The sequence below is a fragment of the Oryza brachyantha genome, chromosome 4 (assembly GCF_000231095.2).
Source record: "Oryza brachyantha chromosome 4, ObraRS2, whole genome shotgun sequence".
NCBI lineage: Eukaryota > Viridiplantae > Streptophyta > Magnoliopsida > Poales > Poaceae > Oryza > Oryza brachyantha.
The window spans coordinates 20445663-20462648 of record NC_023166.2 but is presented as its reverse complement, the minus strand read 5'-3'; the positions used below and the strand labels follow the sequence as shown (position 1 = coordinate 20462648).

The following is a 16986-nucleotide window of genomic DNA, read 5'->3' as shown; positions in this document are numbered from 1 at the left end:
ATACGTTGAAGTTGACCTTTTGACTTAACGTTAAAACGTTTGTCTTATTCGTAAATTCAAAAATATAGGTCACATTTAAATTACCTTCAATGGTAAAACAAGTGACAAAAGAAAAACTATATTGTTTTTTTAAAAATAAAACTAATGGCTAACATCGTGTCTAGACGTCATATATTTAAAAACGATTACTCTGTCATGGTTGCATACTTTCATTTGGCACGGAAAATGTAGTTTAATCACCTGGAAAAGACTTCCGCTTGCTCAGTGCAGCAGGCAGACGGGATCTCTTGTGGATTGTGACGGCCAGGTTTGGTCGAAAGAAAACGGGGTGCGTATGATGCATCGAGGTAAAATAAATACGGAATTACTCAGCAGACGTGATCTGATTAGCACCGATTACAGGTCAACATGCTTATGTTATCATCTCGTTCTCTATGACCTAATGGTCATCAAGTGTTTAATAAAGCATTAGTGCGCACATGGTGGTGGCGGATGCTAATTACAATCCTTTAGCCTTTTTATTTAACATCTTTGATTTTTATATCTATGCTATACTATTTTTCTTATTTTAAATTTATATAATTCTTAATATCTTGTTATGCTTTAATTTATTAGTAAAGTAATTTTAAGTCTGATTTATTACTTTTCATATTTACACCAATATTTTAAATAAGACAAATAGTTAAACGTAGAAAAAAATTAATAACGTCAAATAAAAATACCGGAGGAGTATTAATTAACCTGTATTAAACTCGGAGACTTGGACTTACTCCGCTACTTAGTTTCTAAAGTCTTCTCAAAACTGCAAACTCTACTGTTTTGATTGTTTTGCTGCTGCTTCAGTCTACAGTTCGGCCATGGCGTTGGTCGGATTACCTCTTGCCGTATTTGCCATCGTCGTCAATTTTTACCTTGTTTTCTCCTCTTCTTCTCCGCCGGTTTGCCCGGCAAACGCACGTCACGGTGACCGAACGTCGTTCCACTTCCAGCCCGCCAAGAACTGGCAGAACGGTGCGTATGAACTTGCTCTAAATCCTTACCCAAAACTATAATTTCCCCTTCTCTCACAGTTCATTTGATATTCGTTTGGATCACTGGATGGACGGAACTCCATGGTGATGGATGATATATACCTATCAGACCCGAACGGTAAGTGCTTTTTTTTTTCTCTGGTGCTGGTTTGGTACTTTCTGTTCATATTTCTTTCTTCTTCTCATGGTGATTGCAATTTGCACCTTAGTTATTAGAAGTGATCGTTAGTTTTTTCGTGAATATGAGCAGGTCCCGTGTACTACAATGGCATGTACCATCTCTTCTACCAGTACAACCCGCACGGCGCGCTCTGGGACGTCGGCAACCTCTCCTGGGGACACTCCGTCTCCGGCGACCTCGTGAACTGGGCCGCCCTCGACAACGCGCTCGACCCCACCGCGCCGTTCGACGCCAACGGCTGCGCGTCGGGGTCAGTCACCATCCTCCCCGACGGCCTGCCCGTCATCATGTACTCCGGCATCGACGGCCACCGCCGGCAAGTCCAGAACCTCGCTTTCCCCAAGAACCCTCACGACCTGCTCCTCCGCGAGTGGACCAAGCCCGGCTACAACCCGGTCATCCCGGTCCCCGCCGACGTCTCACCGGACAATTTCCGGGACCCCACCACCGCGTGGCTCGGCCGCGACGGCCTGTGGCGGTTCGCCATCTCCGCCGTGGCGAACGGCGTGGGCGCCACGCTGGTGTACCGGAGCGGCGACTTCCTGCGGTGGGAGCTGAACGCGGCGCCGCTGCACGCCTCGCGGGACGCGGTCATGGCCGAGTGCCCCGACCTGTTCCCCGTCGCGGAGCACGGCACGGGCGGGCTCGACGCGTCGGCGAGCGGAGGCGCCGGCGTGAGGCACGTCCTCAAGGTGAGCATGCCAGACACGCTCGAGGACTACTACATGGTCGGGCGGTACGACGACGCGGACGACACCTTCGCCGTGCCGGCGGAGGACGACCAGGCCGCCGGCGGCGACGACTACCGGCGGTGGCGGCGGATCGACCACGGGCACCTGTACGCGTCCAAGACGTTCTTCGACGCGAGCAAGAAGCGGCGCGTGCTGTGGGCGTGGGTGAACGAGTCCGACAGCGACGCCGACGACGTCGCCAAGGGCTGGTCCGGCCTGCAGGTCAGCGCGGGCCGCCCGCCGCCATCAACATGACAACCGCAAGCTATATCTCACGCGATCTGCGTGCGTACGTGCAGTCGTTCCCGCGGGCGGTGTGGCTGGACGAGGGCGGGAAGCAGCTGGTGCAGTGGCCAGTGGAGGAGATCGAGACGCTGAGGCGGAGACGCGGCGTGCTGCTCGGCGCCGACGAGGTGGAGGCGGCCGGCGGGCTACGTGAGATCGGCGGCATCGCGGCCTCGCAGGCCGACGTGGAGGTCGTGTTCGAGATCGCGAGCCTCGCGCTCGCCGGCGCCGAGCGCCTCGACCCCGACCGGTCGCATGACCCCGACGCGTTGTGCGCTGAGATGGGCGCGGCCGTGCACGGCGGAGCCGGCCCGTTCGGGCTACTCGTCATGGCATCCGGCGACCTGCACGAGCACACCGCCGTCTTCTTCCGGGTGTTCAGGCTCTCGCACGGGTACACGGTCCTGATGTGCACGGACCTGACACGGTACGTGGCCTTTTTTTTGCAGCGAACATTTTACGAGAGCTCATGTGGCTTACTGGGCTTTTTTTCCCCCTGAAACCTGGGCCAAATTTTGTGTCTTTGCTGCAAACGTTTGTATCAGGTCCTCGACAAGAGCAGGGGTGTACAAGCCATCTCACGGAGGATTCGTGGACATAGACATCGAGAAGGACAAAACCATATCGCTTCGAACATTGGTGAGTTCATTTCACAATTCACGTGTCGATCACTCACCAGATTTCGGTACCGATTGACATGTTCGAGTCCTGACAAATTGATTTGAGCAGATCGACCATTCGATCGTGGAGAGTTTTGCTGGTGGGGGGCGGACGTGCATGACGGCTCGAGTGTATCCTGAACACGCAGCAACAAGCAGAAGCCACCTCTACCTGTTCAACAACGCGACGGATTCGGTGAAGGTGTCCAAGCTCGAGGCATGGGAGCTCGCGACGGCGAGTGTCAATGTTGGAGACGACGGCTTGATTTCATCTGGTGGTGCCATTTGTGGTGCCCAGACATATTTGTAGTAGTTTTCTTCGTTTCAGATTATAATATCAGAAAGCTGGGCATCAAGAACAATGGCTGCCCGCTGCCGAGGTCAAGACCATGGAACGGGATGTCGGGATCTGCAGCCAGCTGACCACCTCTATGTTCGGCCTGTGCACCATCGCCGGGGTCCGCCCAGGCCACCAGCCGCGCCGCTCCTTCTCCACCGCATCGGAGTTGGCGAAGTCGATGAACGATCGACTTGAAATAGCCGCCGTCGATCCTGGCCACCTCCCGGTTGATGAGCTCCACGGTGTGGTGCAGCGGCCCGGTGACGAGCCCTCGCGCGGTGGCGGTCGGCCGCGCCCACAGCACGACGTTGCCCGTGTAGCCCTCTGGCACCGGCGGGCTCACCCGCGCGCGCTCGCCCGTCGACGGCGATGCATGCGCTGGTGGACACGCACCCGTCGAGCGCCCGCGCCATCGTCATGCACCGCCACAGGTGTGTCACCATGGCACCACGCACTGCAACAGCTCATCGCCATGCCGCATGACCCGCATCACAAGGTTTTGTTGTGTTGATGTCCATGGCTGCGTTCGCAAATGACACCGGCCTAAAATTTTACATCGTTTTACCCACGCGCGTTTTCCGAACTGTTAAATGAGATATTTTTTATAAAAGATTATATAAAAAAATTAAATTAATTTATTTTTCAAGTTTATAAAAGTTACTCAATTAATTATATACTAATAGCTTTTCTCGTTTTACATGTTTTGATTTGACTGGTGGCCACTGGAACATGGCCTGTGAAATAGTGAGCATTGCGCCTCGATTCATCAATCCCCACCTGGACGACGGGACCGAGTGGAGACGGACTTTGTCAAGTGACGCCCATTAGGCAATCTCAAGACTACTAATGCCCTAGAACCAAACATGCCCTTGTCATTTGTAATGCTCCCTTTTAAAAAAATCATGAAATTTGCGTAGAAAGCCGACAATAGACGAGAAACCGTGTACGAAAATCGAAGGAAAGCAAACAAATATAAAGCACTGGAGCCACCTGTTTGACATACAACAACATGCATGACCACTCTAAACGGTTCCAAAAGACCGAAACAAACTCATCACTAGTCCTAGATTCACCGACAAATCACCAGGACGCAACACTTGCAATTTTTCCATCTGTTTGACGCATCAATTATCCAACACTGTGCATTCCTATTTTCTTAGCAAAATTTTCCAACGCTGCAAAAAAAAAACAAGGTTTTGTAAACTACATGCAGAGAGGAGATTTCACCAAAACATTCTAAAGAATCCAATCATTTCTATTAAAAGCTACAAAACCCAACATAGACCGCCCACGATAGTCGGAGTCACATTCTTATTACACTTCCTTCTTAGGGGTGTTTGGATCCCTGCTACTTTTTTCGGTCACTTTCACATACTCACATCGAATATTTGAACACTAGTTAGAAGTATTAAATATAGACTATTGATAAAACTCACCCTATACTCTGGACTATTTCGCGAGACAAATCTAATGAGCCTAATTGGTCCATGATTAGCGAATGCGATGCTACAGTAAACATTTACTAATTGTGGATTAATTAGGCTTTAAAAAATTGTCTAATGAAATAGTCTTTATTTATGTAATTAGTTTTGCTACTAGTTTATATAATACTCCTAATTAACGTCCAAACATCCGGGATAAAGGACTACCCTGAATCCAAACAGCCCCTAAGCAATCTAAAAGCATCATAGACCTCTCGTACTCGTAGATTAAAAACATATTTAAATGTACACCAAGAAAACAATGCCGAGGACATCTAAACAGAACATGTTTGCTAGTTTCCTCCACATGTCACGGTTTACAAAGCTCTCCCTCCCTACCTCTCCAGTTTCTCTTCACTAGGCCTGTTCAAACCTCGGGCTTAGGCCTAAGAGCAAGGATAATAGCGTAGCCAGCAGCCGGCTAAAAGCTACTGCCATGTCACTTAGCCATGTTCTAAAAGCTTACCCAAATAATAGGTTGACTGTAAGCTGGCTAATAGATTGCCTAATTAAAATATCTAAGCAATCAATGCCTGCATATGCAAATGATATATTGTGGTTGTATATTTATGAGAAGAGAGATTGGAGCATGGAGGAAGGGAGCAGGGGATCCACGGGTGGAGAAGCCACTGAGTCAATCGTCAGCAACAGGCTAAGAATGGATGTTTTGCCTCAGTTACGCCGCTGTGAGCTAGCGACTCGTGAGTCGACGGCTTCCTTCTCTCCTGATTTCTCACTCCTCCACGTTGGTTTCTGATGATGTGGCTGCTTATTTCACCAGCTGACTGTGCGTTACTATATTTGCTCTAACTCGGTGCATAGTCAAGCCAGTCTAGGTCTCTAGGAACTGGGGTGGACCCGATTTGAATAGGGCTACTCTTCTCCAATTGAACAGCACAACATAATCTTTCTCCACCAGCAAAAAACATGAGCTCCACTATCTTTTTGTCCCAAGCTCCTCCAAATTTTATCAGCATGTACATGGATCTGGGAGTATATCCCCATTCTTCTCATGTGGCCATTTGATAGAATCGTGGCCATTGTTTAACATCACGAGGGACCATTTGTCTTCCAAATCGTTCATACCAGCTTGGTCTTGCACAGACAGGCTCCTTCTAAACTCAAGTAGCTATAACGTGAGTTCAGAAAGAATTCGGTGTTAATAATATTTGATAAACTAGCCGATACAAAATTTTCTTCACCACACGGCCTCACCAACCATTCAACCAACACCTTGAGAGTTGAGACATCCTTGCCGTAGACCGAATGGTAGGTATTTGCTTTTTTCAACTTGTAAGCTGTGATAACTGCTGAGGGGAAATGCTTCTGGTTTTAATCGTTTGATTTTTATCACATGTTTAATCATTTGTTTTATTTAAAAATTTATGTAATTATTAAATATTTTGTATGATTCATTTTAACATCAAAGGTACAGAAGTATAACTTATGTTTTTTATATTTGTATTAAATTTCTAAGTAAGACACATGGTTTATGTATGTTTAAAAGTCGATAACGTCAAACATTTAAAAAATAGATATAGTGACATATAGATCTTTCATCAATACACGCTGTACCTTGATCTGTTGAATAAGCATGGCATTTATCAATGACAAATCGTACTCCCTTGATTATTAAAATATAATAATTTTTAGCAATGAACCTAGACGAAGGATGCCTGGACACATAAGCAACTAATCTTATATTTCTTCTTGTTAGGGATCATAGATCAAGATGTATGATTTAACGTGAAAAAACCTCAATAAAGTAGCTGGAGACAAATCCACTAATAACGGTCTGGGATTACAGGTATAAGAATAACCTATATTTATAGGCATTGAATAGTACTAGCACTAAAATTAGGACCAGTACTAATATTGGACTAGGTAAAGCTCCTGTTTTGGACGGAGGTGGTAACCTTCATATATTTTCTGGATGTTACGGGACTCTTTGTTTCAAAGGATTTTTACAGGAAAACTGGAGAAATTGAACTGTTTCCTCTAAAATTTCTATAAAATTCCTGTGAAACGAAGAGCTCTGCAATTTGAAGCTAGCTGGGGACTAGAATGTCATGGAACTGACTTCTCTCACATATTCGAGTTTTCATGTTTTGCAACCAGTATGAGAAAATTTTTGTGAGAAGTGTCACGTCAAATGTTTGACCGGATGTCGGAAGGAGTTTTCTGATACGAATGAAAAAACGAATTTCACGGCTAGCCTAGAAACCGCGAGACGAATCTTTTGAGCCTAATTAATCCGTCATTAGCATATATTGGTTACTGTAGCACTTATGGCTAATCATGGGCTAATTAGGCTCAAAAGATTCATCTTAAGATTTCTTCCATAACTGTGTAATTAGTTTTTTGGTTCATCTATTTTTAGTGCTTTATTTAGGTGTCCAAAATTTTGATGTGATGTTTTTGGAAAAAAATTTTGGGAACTAAACAAGGCCTTATACTTGTTCATTATATGTCGTTCTCAAAGCGAACATGATTCTCTGCCGTCTCGTCCAAAAGTCAAACATGCACGGTACCATGACTTTGGGTGTGTTTTCAGTCATCCGATTTGCAACGAGCACACGAGATCGATCACTATAGTTCTAGTGAACAGTACATATGCTACAGTATGTTTACTTTTTTTCACTGCAACTACAGTGCTCAAAGTCAGGATACTGTAGTACAATACACATGTTAATATACGTTTTTGACTTTTGTTCACTAGGTTAGAGAATTCGGATTGTTTTCAAAGGGCGAATGACACCAAAATCCTATCATTTGTTATTTTCAAACAAATTTTAATTGTCAGAAGTGGTGGATTCATACTTCTGTACATAGGGATTTTACTTCCTCTTGGTCTTACAATTTTTTCTCTGCAAGGAAAAACATAAATAATAATAAATTTTAAATGGAAAGGCCAAAGGGCAAAAGCCCCCCTTTTTATAGAAAGCACAGTTAAGATACACAAAATATAAATTTGTTAACGTTAAATTCACACAAACCATGTATATTCATCTTAGGAAATATGATATGATAATCTTTGTCAGTATTTTATTATATTAGATTGTAAGTTAGTGGTGAAATAAAAGTTATATTTCCAATACCCAAATGGTGTCGAAAATGACATTTATGGTAAGGGAAGGTTCACTCTTATCCGTTGAGTGGTTGGTAAGCCGAATATATGCTGAAGCTTGTTCCAGTTTCCACTTCCCACTGGTAAGCACCCAACCAGAACTCACTGTTGCTCATATTATACACCACTAGTATTATCCATCCATCAAACAATCAGATATTCTCTACAAAATAAATTCAGCTAATCAGCTTGCTGGTCTAACATGTAACGTGTAGCCATGTGTTTTTCTCTGTTGACAGCTTACCAACTACCAATCATATGTAATTACTAGCTGACTATGCATCCTAAAATGTCATAGGACCTGTCCAAAACTAATAAACTAATTTCCACACATGAGTCAAATATTGAATGAAATGACACGAATTATTCAAAATGTTTTTTTTTATTTCGATTGAATTTCTCAACACTTGACGATTCACGCACCTCCTTACGTATATTCCTTTAGCTATGCGGCTTGTGCGCCTCTATTAGACGAAGAGGTTAGTCGCGGATCAGTACGCAATTAAATTAAGCTTACATTATTTACATGGTCAATGATCCCATTATCTTCTCTATTTACTCCTTCAACATTTGTTCCAAAATTAATTCAAACATGTCTAGATAGCTAGATATCTAGATTTGTATCAATATATGTTTTGAACGGATAAAGTATATCATAAATAATAAAAATAGCTTGAAAAGAAGCACCGTTCGCTTGGGAGATCTTGAAGTTGTCATAGTAATCAAAAAAGAATCTAGGTCGTTAGATCGAGGCAATACCAAATTATAACAGCATATAATAAAAACAGTAGTAATATACAAAGTAAAATCGTGTATGTAAAAATAGAAGAAAAGAGTTTTGTATAAGTTAAATTTTACTGTAATACTTCATCCGGTCAAAAATATTTATCGTTTGATACAATATTTAGTCAAACTTCTAAAACTTTGGCAACCATTTTTTTGTTAAAATAAAATTTTAAATGCAAATAAGTTTATGATGTCATATATGATAGTACAGCTTTTAGGGAAAACCTATATATATATATATATCATTTTCTTTGCATTCGAACTAAACATTTAAAAATAATAGATAGTTTGAATTTTAAAAGCTTAACCAAATTTCATCTTAAATAATAAATATCTTAGACCGAATGGAGTATTGTGTGTGTATATATATAGAGAGAGAATTGTATATATGAAAAAAAAGAGTTATGTATCAAATTAATCCAAACCATCTAGCTCATCCAAGATCGTGCAGGGAAATATATGCAAGTATAGTCTAAAAAGCACCGTTAATCTGTATGGTAGTTGCCGGCAGTGGCAGAAACCTCTGTGTTCGAAAATATGAGTTACAAAAACCAAAATATGGTAGCCTAGTGCTGTAACTAGACAACACATGCGTAGTACTCCCTCCATATTTAAATGTTAAACTAACCAACGTCTAAAAAAAATCAAGAGGGAGTACTATCTATCCGTATTTCTAATAGTAACATGGGGTGTCTGATCTCTGTACCGTTATATTTTAGGACAGAATGTGTATCAAATTATTTATTTTAATTTGGTCATGAGATTGAATAATTATAAGTTACTGATCTTATGATAACTATCTAAACGTATAATACTAAAACCACTACTATATATTGGAAATTTTATTTTAGAAGACTGCAGACGATAAATTGTATATAATAAAACTTTTACACACAGCACTTTGTTTAGGAGTTTGGAACCTGTATTCCGTATAAAAATCTAAAATCCACGATCGGTTCAGAACGCAGTATACAATAATGCAAAACCGCGAGGTTGGTGAGCTGAGTAATAGATAAATCATCATAGACGTAGATCCATGCAGGGCTCAACTCGACAACGCTGTTTGATCGATTTTTTCTCTCGAGAACGAAAATTCTTAGTCGTGCACACACTTCCGAATGGACGTTCACTACACTTGTTCGGCTGCATGTTTGATACTGCCTCTATTTTTTAAAATTTGACACCGATAAATTCTATATCTTTTTAAAAAGTTATATTATTAAGTATTTTGATATAATTTGATTTACTACTAAAATAAACATTAAGAATGATTTATAAATTTCTATATTTATAAAAAATGAGTGATTAAACATGAATTAGAAAAATAACGATGTTAAATAAAAAGATCAGAGGGAGTGGACTATTCGTAGGCTCGATACAGCATCACAGCGCGTACCAGTAAGGGTGTAAATAGGCCAAGGCCCGTGGCTTCTTTCACAACCCTATTTAATTTTTTAAAAAAATTAGCTTAAAATTCTATATAATTTTATTTTTAATCTGTTTTAAACTCGGTTCTTAAATTCTGTAGGTAAAATGATTGGTCCATTAGGTACCAGTGAAGCAACTTGTGGGCAGGTCAGATCTTTCACACGCACCTGCCTAGCTCCGATGATCATCCTGTCCCGGCCATGTGTCCTCTATATAAACAACGGTAGCTACGGCTGACAGCACGCACGCACGCCTCGATCGGCAGCTCAAGAACATCACTTGCTACTATTACTTTCAGTAAGTTCTTAATCACTTTGTTTTTTTTTAACCACGCCGGTTGATCTCCGCCCGCGATGAAGATCACAGTACATTCATCGAAGCCCGTGAAGCCGGCGTACGGCGGCGCCGTGTCGGCAGCCGCGGTCACCACCACCACCGCCGACGACGACGTTGTGCCGCTCACCGTGTTTGACAAGGCGAACTTTGACACGTACGTCTCCGTCATATACGCCTTCCGCCCGCCGGCTCCGGCCAACGCCGTCCTCGAGGCGGGGCTGGCCAAGGCGCTGGCCGAGTACCGCGAGTGGGCGGGGCGGTTCGGCGTGGATGGCAACGGCGACCGCGCCATCGTGCTCAACGACGCCGGCGCGCGGTTCGTCGAGGCGACGGCCGACGTCGCGCTGGACAGCGTCCTGCCGCTCGAGCCGACGCCTCGGGTGACGAGCCTGCACCCCAGCGCCGACGACGGCGCCGAGGAGGTGATGATGGTCCAGCTCACGCGGTTCGCCTGCGGGTCCCTCGTCGTGGGTTTCACGGCGCACCACATGGTGTCCGACGGCCGCGCCACCAGCAACTTCTTCCTCGCGTGGAGCCAGGCCACCCGCGGCGTGGCCATCCACCCCGTCCCGGTGCACGACCGCGCCTCCTTCTTCGCGCCGCGCGACCCGCCACAGGTGGACTTCGAGCACCGCGGCGTGGAGTTCAAGACTTGCGATAAGATCGGCAGGGACGACGACGACGACGACGATGGCCATGCCGACAACGACGACGACGTGGTGGTGATACACAAGGTGCACTTCAGTAGGGAGTTCATCTCCAAGCTCAAGACGTTCGCGTCGGCCGGTGGGCACCGCTCGTACAGCACCCTGCAGTGCGTGGTGGCGCACCTGTGGCGCTGCATAACGATGGCTCGCGGGCTCGACGGGCGGGAGGCCACCAGCGTGAGCATCGCCGTGGACGGGCGCGCGCGGATGAGCCCGCCGGTGCCGGACGGCTACACGGGCAACGTCGTGCTTTGGGCACGGCCGACCGCCACCGCGCGGGAGCTGGTGACGGCGCCGCTGCAGCACGCGGTGGGCCTCATCAACCGGGAGGTGTCCCGGATCAACGACGGCTACTTCAAGTCGTTCATCGACTTCGCCAGCTCCGGCGCGGTGGAGGAGGAGCGGCTGGTGTCGTCGGCCGACGCGGCGGAGATGGTGCTGAGCCCGAACATCGAGGTGGACAGCTGGCTGCGGATCCCGTTCTACGAGCTCGACTTCGGCGGCGGCCAGCCGTTCTTGTTCACGCCCAGCTACCTGCCGGTGGAGGGCCTGCTCATCCTCCTGCCATCCTTCTCCGGCGACGGGAGCGTCGACGCCTACGTGCCGCTCTTCAGCCACGACATGGACACCTTCAAGAACTGCTGCTACGTACTCCCTGACCTAAGCTGATTCCTGCACGTAGCATTCGACGTTTTTAAAAAGACAATATCACCATAGTTGGGCCCAATTCCAACGGCCCAGGTCGATTAGGTGGACTGAGATGTATAACTGCCAGAAGCCCAGAAGGGCCTTGAGTTGAGAATCAAAAAAATGGACTAGCTGTGTTCAAACAAGTTGAGGATTTACTGCTGTTTTGGTATTTGATACCAAAATGTGCCCTACCAAATATATGGTAGCTTGAATGATATGGATTGGAGCCAAATAATCGTTATGACCCAAGCAAGTCTGGTAGCAATCCAAACCCTTTGTCTGTACTGTAGTTAGATTTGGCACCTAATTGGTAGCAATCCAAACAACTGAAGAAATCTACCTGATCAATAATTTTTAGTGTCAAAACTTATCAAGGTTTTGGGAGTACAAATGAATTTGTAGGATAGATAGAGAGAGAGAGAGAGTCAAAACAGCCTTTAAATACCTAAACAATCGAAAAATACTTCGACACTACACTGTTTGGGAACAAGGAAACAACTTTAATCCCTCTATCTTTTCACTTATCTTTTCACTTATGCTCATATTTATAAGCTGAAAAAATGAATTTTAAAATTTAAATTTGGAATTGATTTTGAGATTTTTATCATATTTTATTTTCAATTCTTAGCAATAAATTATTTCTTAATATTTGATAAGGGATTTTGCTTATGGTTTTCAACAACTAAAAGATGGGGCTAGTCATAAGAGCAAGTTCAATAGTATAGTCAACTGCTGGCTCTAAATCGCCTATAGCCAACTTAACAGTTAATTCATGCAATAATTATCTATAAACATATACTACACAATTAATATCCGGTCCCACATGTCATACACATATGTGTTTTGAAGTTCTGGCTACAAATGGCTATAAATTTGTAGCACGCTGGTCTTCTCTCACCTCTCTTATCTCTTTAAAATATGCTTATAATTAACTTATAGTCTGGTATTGTACTGCTTTAATAGACTGCTTGGTGCCTTGCAGCGGCACGCCCACCCATATTCAGGATTTTGAATGATTCAACTTACATAAAACTTACATAATTTTCCTACAACACTAAAATTATAACATTCCAATATACAATACAATTAGAAGTGTATCATGCTAATTTAAAAACAGATTTTTTTGTCTTTCTTTTGTACTACCTCTGGCCGAAAATAAGATCTTTTTTTATTGATTCTAACTTATCTCAAAACAAGTTCATTTCTATGTAATCATTGCAGTGAGTTTGTGAAGGAAAAAATATACATTGGGAATAGAAAAAATAGGAAATAACTATATTAAGATTTGTAAAGTGAACAGTCTTTTATCTTTTATTGATATATGTGTGCGGAGTAAAAAATAAAACTATTTTAGAACGACGGAAAATACATACATAAGACTTTGTAATATGATTTTATAGGTGGTCCCTGTCCTTAGAATACGTACAAAGGTGTCTATTAGCTGACCCTCTCAATCGCCACGTAAACAAATTTGGTGACGTGAAGGAAAGAGAGGGAAGGAGAGAGAAAAATTGTTGTCATGCATGGCAACGGCTTAGAGTTGACTCTTAGCATTTATTAAAGGAAACTTTCTTGCATGAGGATATATAAAAAGAAAACTAGCTTAATAAAAAGTATTTTATTGCATTAATGAAGAAATCATATATGACTCTATCTTTATACATATCATTATAAAATAAACTCTGGTTGCTGACGTGGCTTAAGATAGAGCTTACAATGGACTTTACTATTGAACATGCCCTTAGACCACCCTCGAGCCCACAATTCACCTTGGTTTGTCAGTGTCAGGCAATGAGGACGACGCTGAAGTAGCATGTGTAATGAGAAAATGTTGTACACGCACAGCTTCACAAAACAACCTTTTGTTTATCTCTTTTTTTTCTCAGAGAAACTTAACCCCCTGAAAGGTACCGATCGGAGTACAGTTCAGTTGATATTTCAATTTTAATTCGCAGATAACCTTATTTATTATACTCAACTCGCATCGGTGGAGCATCAGGAGTATAATTCATAATTGAATCGGTGACTCCAAACAAACATCAATTAACTAAATAGTAGTTTGGTCTTGGTCCAATGAGTAGCAGCAGTTCTTGAACACGTTCATGTCGCGGCTGAAGAGAGGCACGTACGCGTCAACGCTCCCGTCGCCGAAGAAAGACGGCAGCAGGATGAGCAAACCCTCCACCGGCAGGTAGCTGGGCATGAAGAAGAACGGCCGCCCGCCGCCGAAGTCGAGGTCGTAGAACGGGATCCGCAGCCAGCTGTCCACCTCGATGTTCGGGCTCAGCACCATCTCCGCCGCGTCGGCCGATGCCACCAGCCGCTCCTTCTCCACCGCGCCGGAGTTGGCGAAGTCGATGAACGACTTGAAGTAGCTGTCGCTGATCCGGGCCACCTCCCTGTTGATGAGCTCCACGGCGTGCTTCAGTGGCCTGGCCACCAGCTCACCCGCAGTGGCGGTTGGCCGCGCCCAGAGCACGACGTTGCCGGCGTAGCCATCCGGCACCGGCGGGCTCATCCGCGCGCGCCCGTCGACGGCGATGCACACGCTGGTGGACTCGCGCCCGTCGAGCCCGCGTGCCTTCGTCATGCACCGCCACAGGTGCGCCACCACGCACTGCAGCGTGCTGTACGGCCGGTGCGCGCCTGCAGATGCCTGCGACTTGAGCTTCGAGATGAACTCCCGGCTCAAGTGCACCTTGTTTATCACCACCTCGTCGTCGTCCTCGTCGCCGGCGGCACGTTCAGCTCCGACGTCGACGCTGTCAACCCTCTCGTCGCACGGCTTGAACTCCACGCCGCGGTGCTCGAACTCGACCTTCGGCGTGTCGCGCGGCGTGAAGAAGGACACGCGGTCGTGCACGGGGACAGGGTCGAAGGCGGCGCCGCGGGTGGCCTGGCTCCACGCGAGGAAGAAGTTGTTGGTGCCGCGGCCGTCGGCCACGATGTGCTGCGTGGTGAAGCCCACGACGAGCGACCCGCACGCGAACCGCGTGACCTGGATGAGCATCAGCTCCACGGCGTCGTCGCCGCTCGGGTGCAGGCTCAGCACCTGGGCCGTCGGCTTCAGCGGCATCACGCTGTCCAGGGTCACGTCGGCTGTCGCCTCGACGAACCGCGCGCCCGCGTCGTTGAGCAGGATGGCGCGGTTGCCGTCGTCGTCCACGCCGAGGCGCCCCGCCCACTCCCGGTACTCCACCAGCGCCCTGGCGAGCCCGGCCTCGAGGACGGCGTTGGCCGGAGCCGGCGGCCGGAAGGCGTATATCACCGAGATGTACGTGTCAAAGTTAGCTTTGTCGAACACGGTGAGCGGGACGACGTCGCCGGTGTTCACCGGAGTGGCGTCGCCGGTGCCATAGGCCGGCTTGACGGCCTTGGATGACTGCACGGTGATCTTCATGTGGAAGCTCGATTAAATGTATGTACGCTGGTGAGTACGCGTACGTCCTTGCACCACTCGGGCGACGTGGTGTCCAAGGTTATTACACTCGTGTGTGCATTTTCTGGATGGTGTCAAGGCTCATATATATAGCGGCGTCCAGGACCAGGAACCATGGACGATGCTCACTACCACTCCAACCAGAACACCAACCAGAGACGTTCAGCACTAATTAATGTACATTTTCCCTGTCCGTGCATCTAGTATGACCAACCGGCACAAATGTGTATAAACTTTATATATAGAGTATTTTTTCCATCCTTTAGGAGGTATTATGACATATCACTATTTTCTATGTAAAATTAATTTGGTAACTTCTAGTGTCTAAGATATCGAGAGGTATCAAATTTTACATTAGAAAAAATTAATAACTGGTATCTTATTAAGGATGGTAAAATTGCTCTTATCAATGGCAGTGATAAATATCCGGTCTTGATATTGAGAGGATTTCATCATTGTCCACAGTTTATTTCCAACCGGCACAAACGAGAGTTCTCAATCAACACTAAAGATTATGTTCGTACGTACGTACTAGCTAGTGGCCACTGGAGGTTGCATGCACGCACGTGTAGAACTATCTTCACACGAGGTTGGTGGATTCCGCGAAGAGCACAAGATGAGTAATTACTGGCATTACAATATTACAAGTTAAGGTTTGAACATGCATGTGCTTATATTCTTCGTGGACCGTTGGCGCCATCTAACAGTTTTTTTTAATCATAAAATAGAAGTGTGTACATTATATGCCGGTGTTTGTGTCCAGTTAAACTATAAAAAAAACAAGTTAATGTAATTAGTGGATTTTCATATGTAATTTATGTAGCTATATTTTAAATGATACAATATTTGTTTCATATTATAAAATATTTTAGCCTTTTGTTAATTCATATATATATATATATATATATATAATCTACGTATATATCTATGTCTATTAGCATTTATACAAATTTAAACAAGTACAAAAAGTTTTATATCGTGGAATTGATGAAGTTGAATTGAATATGATATCTAACTTTTAATTTCTATAATAAAGAGTCAATAAATATCTTTTAGAGCACGGGGTGTCATACTTCGGTTATTAAATACGGAGTACATGTATTTCTGTTTTAGTAGGTGGGCGTGGCTTCGTGGTATCTCTTGTCCTACCATACTACTCCTCCATATTTTTTATATTACCGTTAACTTTTGAATATACGTTTAATCATTCATTTTATTTAAAATATATCTAAATATATAAGATTATAAGACATATTTAAAGTCCTATAATAATAAATCATACTATAATAAAAAATTACTAATTATATAATTTTTAAATAAAATGAATGGTCAAATTTAGTCTTAAAAGTCAATAGTATAGCATAAAAAAAATTGAATGGAGCAGCATGCATCGGCAGCTCCCTGAAGCTCGCGACACTAGCATGTATGACTGGACAATTGGATGAAGTCTTCTTATGTAAAACCATGTGCGGTCACGGGGCCTGTGGATTTGGTGAAGTCTCCATGGAATATATGGTGATCTACGAAGCTACGTTCTCGGCTAGCGAGGTAGTAGTTGGTTGAACTGACATAGTGGCAATAAACAGTAAGCCAACCTACAAAATTCGTCTGCAAAAATTACACTTAAACGGTAGTTGAATTAATCTAAATGGTATCGCAAATTGCTACTTGACCTCTGGATATGTAGTAGAGCCAGCTTGACATCATGCGTTCCCTGCTGCGTTGAACACCCCCGAGAAGGAAAGTTACTGCATCGATTTTCAAC

The 16986-nt window shown here is 44.6% G+C and overlaps 3 protein-coding genes across 3 annotated transcripts; 2 read left to right on the top strand and 1 right to left on the bottom strand.

The window, feature by feature from the left end:
* The first annotated feature begins 857 nt into the window (after nt 1–857).
* LOC102721924 (beta-fructofuranosidase, insoluble isoenzyme 6) lies at nt 858–3296 on the top strand. Its single transcript, XM_040523618.1, has 6 exons — nt 858–1011; nt 1141–1149; nt 1282–2165; nt 2243–2655; nt 2774–2867; nt 2958–3296. The coding sequence occupies exons 1-6, from the start codon at nt 858–860 to the stop codon at nt 3195–3197; spliced, it is 1794 nt and encodes a 597-aa protein (XP_040379552.1). The 3' UTR covers nt 3198–3296.
* A 7106-nt stretch (nt 3297–10402) lies between these two features.
* LOC102721642 (agmatine hydroxycinnamoyltransferase 1) lies at nt 10403–12026 on the top strand. Its single transcript, XM_040523646.1, has one exon. It carries the CDS (start codon nt 10403–10405, stop codon nt 11759–11761), a length of 1359 nt encoding a protein of 452 aa, XP_040379580.1. The 3' UTR covers nt 11762–12026.
* A 1508-nt stretch (nt 12027–13534) lies between these two features.
* LOC102701074 (agmatine coumaroyltransferase-1-like) lies at nt 13535–15182 on the bottom strand. The gene has a single exon (XM_006652908.2). It carries the CDS (start codon nt 15180–15182, stop codon nt 13830–13832), a length of 1353 nt encoding a protein of 450 aa, XP_006652971.1. The 3' UTR covers nt 13535–13829.
* Between the last annotated feature and the right edge of the window lie 1804 nt (nt 15183–16986).